The 5500-nt window shown below is 37.6% G+C and overlaps 1 protein-coding gene across 1 annotated transcript in view; it reads right to left on the reverse strand.

The window, feature by feature from the left end:
• The window catches only part of LOC107581496 (histone H2A deubiquitinase MYSM1-like), a 12768-nt gene that overhangs the window by 93 nt on the left and 7175 nt on the right, over positions 1 to 5500 (reverse strand). The window contains exons 6-17 of the mRNA XM_016267075.1: positions 4690 to 5143; positions 4387 to 4600; positions 3805 to 3935; positions 3611 to 3714; positions 3382 to 3459; positions 2624 to 2709; positions 2444 to 2501; positions 844 to 894; positions 681 to 755; positions 379 to 567; positions 159 to 291; positions 7 to 74 (exon numbers count right to left, since the gene is read on the reverse strand). Coding sequence (XP_016122561.1) covers positions 7 to 74; positions 159 to 291; positions 379 to 567; positions 681 to 755; positions 844 to 894; positions 2444 to 2501; positions 2624 to 2709; positions 3382 to 3459; positions 3611 to 3714; positions 3805 to 3935; positions 4387 to 4600; positions 4690 to 5143 — 1641 coding nt within the window. The remainder of the gene's footprint in view (positions 1 to 6; positions 75 to 158; positions 292 to 378; positions 568 to 680; positions 756 to 843; positions 895 to 2443; positions 2502 to 2623; positions 2710 to 3381; positions 3460 to 3610; positions 3715 to 3804; positions 3936 to 4386; positions 4601 to 4689; positions 5144 to 5500) is intronic.

Raw genomic sequence — 5500 nt, forward strand, 5'->3', positions numbered from 1 at the left:
TTCTGCTCTTCTCATCACTTCTGACCAATCAAGAAGCTCAGATGAATACTGGATGTTAAATCGGTATGGAAACCCTGAAACACAAACCACAAACTGATTCAAATTCAGCTGTAGCTGGGCCTAATTTATTATTTACACTAGGTGCTGCTGTGACATACTCTGTGGTCCAGAGGGTCCGGTCTCCTCCTGGACCAGCAGACAGGTGGTCTGAGACAGGGGAGATGGGTTACTTGAGTTATACGGGCTGACAATCATCCCGATGAATGGAGCACCTCCTCGAGAGAAATAACTCTGCCATAGAAACAGACAGAGAGGATGTGACACGTAACCAAAGACACCATCCTATTCCAACTACAATATAATACAGTGATGTGTTACCTGGTATTTGGCCTGAGTGTCAATGTCTCTGAGGGAGGGGTTGGGGTCGAAGGCTGGATGAGAGTGGTACCAACCCACCACACTGTGACCTTTGACCCCGAGCAGCTCCGAGGCCTGAGTCTGAGAGACGGGGTCCATCTCACACTGCAGACCTGTGCTCAAGCTGTTGCATGGCTCTGCTGCACAGATCTGCACAAACATCAGCAAAATGACAAACAAATCAACAGGCATTTATTGTCACAGCCGTCCGAAACTGATTGAAAAAAACAGACTCAGTTCAATGAATCCATGAATGAACTGACCTTTAACACCTTCTCTTCATCTTCATATGTTCCTCCTAAAAGGCCAATCACCTCTCCCATGGATACATGAGCATGCTGGGAATGGATTCAATTATTAGTACAACATAATACTGAGGAATGAATGAAAATGCAAATCTGGAAACCAACACTGTGTCATACTTACTATATCCATGACAACAAGAGCCTCAGCACAAACTATCACTTTGTATGGTTCCTGAGACACAACAGACAAAATAAGTCTGATGAAATTCATTTCTATACAACAAAATAAACTGCAGTGTTGTCACTAGGGTGGCCCATAAAATATCCAGGTTTTGGTTTTGTTTTCCTGTTTTCATACTTGCTGAATGTAATGATCGAAAAGTAGTTTGACCAATAACGTGCAGGCATTGTGCATGATCGACCAATCATAGTGCGTTAGAAGGTGGGTTCTACAGAGAACGGTCAAAGTGATGCAAATATGCGTACATATTAGGTGTGTTCGTTTGGCTTGAAGCGGAGCTGTGCAGATCGATCGTTGTATGACATCAAAGTACCGCGAGAGCGATACAAAAGCACTCTCTATAGCTCTCGTGGATGTCATACAATGATCGGTCTGCGCAGTGCAAACAGACAAAACCTGGATATTTTAGGCACTATAGAAATCATGGCCAAGAAAAATGTCCTGTAAAAATGGCACATATGGTCACCCTAGTTATGACTGAGATACGATTATAGATTTTATTATTAATATTTTGAATTAGTTTCTATTTTCCTATTTTCATTTTAAAGTTATTTAACGTTTTAGGAATTTCGTTTTTATGTTTTAAATAAAACAAACAAAAAAATTTTTTAATTTGCATTATTTTTTCAGTTTTTGTTTTTTAGTACATCAAATTAGAGTTGGGCAGATGAAGCCTTGTGAAGCCTTTGAGGCTTTTCCTGATTGTACCAAAAAAAGATTGGTGGAGGGAACACCAAGCATTTCGCGTCTCCTTATAACGTGCCAAAGATTCGAATCAGTCACCTCGCTTCAGGTGTTTCATTGTGACGTATGAAGCCTCAAACGTCATCGGTCACGTGATCATGGAGATTTGATACAAGCCACGACAGTCTTTCGAACCAGTCTGCTTCAATAGAGTAAAACAGGCTTCAGAGCCTCAGTGTCAAACGTCCCATTTCTACATCAAATTAAACTAAATGAAAATGAGAAATTGAAATAAAATAAGTTGAAATAAAATTAATTGTCAACTACCTGAAATAAGTTTATTTCATTTATTTTGTTGCAGTAAATGTTTATTTTATTTCAAGTAACTTTTTTTTATGATTTTAGTTTTAGTTAACTATAATAACCCTGATGAACATAAATTATGAAGAGGAATTACAGCAGAACTGGCAAAAACTAGCATTTAGGTGGCACTTCACGCTTGAATTGTTTCAATGATTCAAAAATTCCTAATTCTGGAATTTACATGACGGCTGGAACACACTACATGACTTTTGCCTAGATTTTTGCCCTGATTTACAATCTAGAGAACTCAACACTAGTTGCCTTTAGTCATAGCCAGCCAGCTGATGATACCCAGTTTTTATCTGCAAGCACTTACAAAGTCGACAAGTGTGTGTGATGGCTAGTGTTTTAAAATCTGTATTCCAGTCTTAAAGGTGAGGGGGCATGATTAATAGTGTTTCTTTTTTATGATATTTTTAGAATTGTACTTTTTTCAAATTTTTATACATTAAAAGACTGGTCAAAGATGTTATTAAAAAAGAATAATATTTACCTCTGTTTCCTCTCCAAAAGCTTTGCATGGAATGAGCTGGAATGGATCAATCAGAGAGCTGCAGAGAACAAAGTCATGGAATGAATTCAAGATGTGTCAATCAAAAGCCTATAAACAAGATCATTAAACAAAAGATCTAGATGTTAAAGGTTTCCGTTTTGTTAGTGAGCGTGTGTTTACCCTCTCTGTTTGGGGAGTTTAGATGGTTTTGGTCCTTTCTTCTTCATTTCCTCTCTTCTGATGGCCAGCTCCTCTGCGCTCAGATGCTGGATGACAAAAAACCCACACAAATCAGGGCTCAATAATGAGAAAGTGTAAACAAAAAGTATTTTCGGTAACACTTTACAATAAGGTTCATTAGTTAAACATTAGTTAATGTATAAACTAACATGAACTAACCATGAGCAATACATTTGTTACTGTATATACTAATCTTCACTAAACGTTAGTTAATAAAAATACAGATGTTCATTGTTAGTTCATGTTAGTTCACAGTGCATTAACTAATGTTAACAAGATTTTAATAATGTGTTAGTAAATGTTGAAATTAACATTAACAAAGATTAATAAACGCTGTATAAGTGCAGTTCATTATTAGTTCATGTTAACTAATGTAGTTAACTAATGAACCTTTTTGTAAAGTGTTACCGTATTTTCTTAAAAAGAAAAAGCATTAAAAATACATATATTATTATAGCATTTTAAAAAATGCATTAAGTGTAAAGATTTTCATTTTGTCTTTGATCAACACACACACGCACACAAATCACATGATGTTTTATAAACCATTGAAATCAAGAATCACTTCATGACAAATTTTTTGTCAATCTTAAAAATAGATTCTAATTGTATCAGGTCATAAAAACAATCTGTCCTGGAGTGGTTCTCTGTAGATTATATTTCAGTTCTAAGAAGAACTGCAGATTTTGATTCAATACCTCATATGTCTGACCCTCTAGATCTTTAGCATCACACCAATTCCCCCACATGTCCCGAATGCGCCGCTTCCTTGTGCGCTGCAAACACACACACACACACACACACACCACCACCAAATACATTAGAAGATTCATTAAACAAGCAGATAAATGAAAACAGTTGTAATGGATAAACATCCACAGATAACGATGATGAGAACAGTAACAGTGAGCTGTAACCCTTCCTCACCATAGACTGCAGTCTCTGGGCAAGATGATACGCCTCCAGCCTGTCTTTGTTTTCCTTTAGCCGAGAGCGATCAACCAGCTGTGGACGGTTATAGATAGCCTGATCTGCAGAGGAAGGGAGAAAGAAATAGAGTTTAGGGAGGGCAACTGTACTCATGAAAACAGAGAAGAAACTGACCGAGCAATAAGCATTACCACAGTTGAAGTTAATAGCTCCAATGAGCTCCAGGTAGGTGTGTATCCGACCGATGCAGTTGACATCCCCACAATTCTTCAAGCCTGGACGCACTGATGTCTTGTTAAGGTACTTGGGTTTACTTCTTCCCCTGAATAGACATGAGAGAAGTTCATTTTCAAGAAAAGATCAAGTTTTTAATAAGTATACACTACCGTTCAAAAGTTTATGGTCAGTAAGATTTTTCTTTTGAAAGAAATTAATACTTTCATTCAGCAAGGATGCTCTAAATTCATGAAAAATTACAGTATTTTAAATTGTTAAATTCTATTCATCAAAGGATCCTGGGGAAAAAAAAATCAGTTTCCATAAATATTTCAAGCAGCAAGCACAACTGTTCTGATATTTAAAAAAAAATTATTTATAAAAAGTATAAAAAGAACAAACATATTTAAACCATATTATGTCGTTTTTACTGTTTTGTTGTTTTATTAAAAAAAACAACAACACTATTTTCAGTATATGTAGTATGTGAACTATGACAGTCTATGTATGTATGAACTTAAAAACGTTCCTCAGAAGTGCACAGAACAACATCTCACCACTGGTCCAGGATGTAATTGCGGATTTTTAGATATCTCTCTGGTGTTTTTGATGGACGCCCCTCAAAGAATTCTGGGATGGCTTGCTTCTCCTCCTCTGTGATGGTGTTTAGGTCCAGTACAACCTCCTGATCAGGAGCTCTGAGCTCCTCCTCCTCCTCCTCCAGGTCTTCCTCCCCCTCCTCCTCAGGACTTTCACCTGATTCAGTCTTATCTAGAGTACAAAAACACATTACCCATAATTCTGCTAATGCTAATGGTCTGCTACAGTTACAGAGATTAAATGAAGTGCTAGTAATGTACCAGCTCTTTCAATGCTCTCCTCCTCAGACAGGCTGTGTTTGCCTGGGCTGCCTGATTTAGAGAAGCACGTCCCACTTTCCTCCTCAGGTTCCAGATCAATCCCAATATGAGTAACAATGCTAGCGTTTCCATTTGTGTCTGGATCAGTGGGTCCATCTTCAGCCGTGCTTCCTGATTCTGACAGAGGGTTTAAAAGTACGTCTGATGGAGGTGGCAGTGGACTGAGTTCTGCTTTGTGGTTGCACTCTGGGGAGCCTGGGGGCTCTGGCTGGTTTTCTGACTGATGCCCATCGTCACTGAAGTCATCAGTGATGTCAACATCTTGGTCATCAGAAAGTTGCTCGATGCGCACAGCATTGGTCAGGGCTGAGACATGAGGCTGGATCGAGGGGACCAACATGGTGTCTGAAGTCACATTAGAGGAGGGCACTTTGGCAGGTGTGTCTGTTTTAGACTAAAGTTCAGACACAGGGAAAAAAATAAAGGGATGCTTACTGAAAGAAGCTCATTTTATTTTAATACAATGTTGAAAAAATATTAAGAACATATTTTTGTACAATGAGGTATCACCATGTTTTATAATTCTGAATTAATATTCATATTGATATTTTTGATCAGGCTTGTTGAAAAACAGGAAATCATATTAAACAGTCTGCTATACTGCTCAATAGTATGGGGTCAGGCAGATTTTTTTAAAGAAAGTAGTTGTCAAAAAAATATTAAGCAGCAAAACATTGATAATCCGTTTTTTTTTTTTTTTTTTTTTAACAAAGATTTTTGAGGAATCATGTGACACTAAAACTGGAATGAA

This window comes from Sinocyclocheilus grahami, unplaced genomic scaffold (genome assembly GCF_001515645.1).
Source record: "Sinocyclocheilus grahami isolate Dianchi unplaced genomic scaffold, SAMN03320097.WGS_v1.1 scaffold35.1, whole genome shotgun sequence".
In the NCBI taxonomy this organism is placed as follows: Eukaryota; Metazoa; Chordata; class Actinopteri; order Cypriniformes; family Cyprinidae; genus Sinocyclocheilus; species Sinocyclocheilus grahami.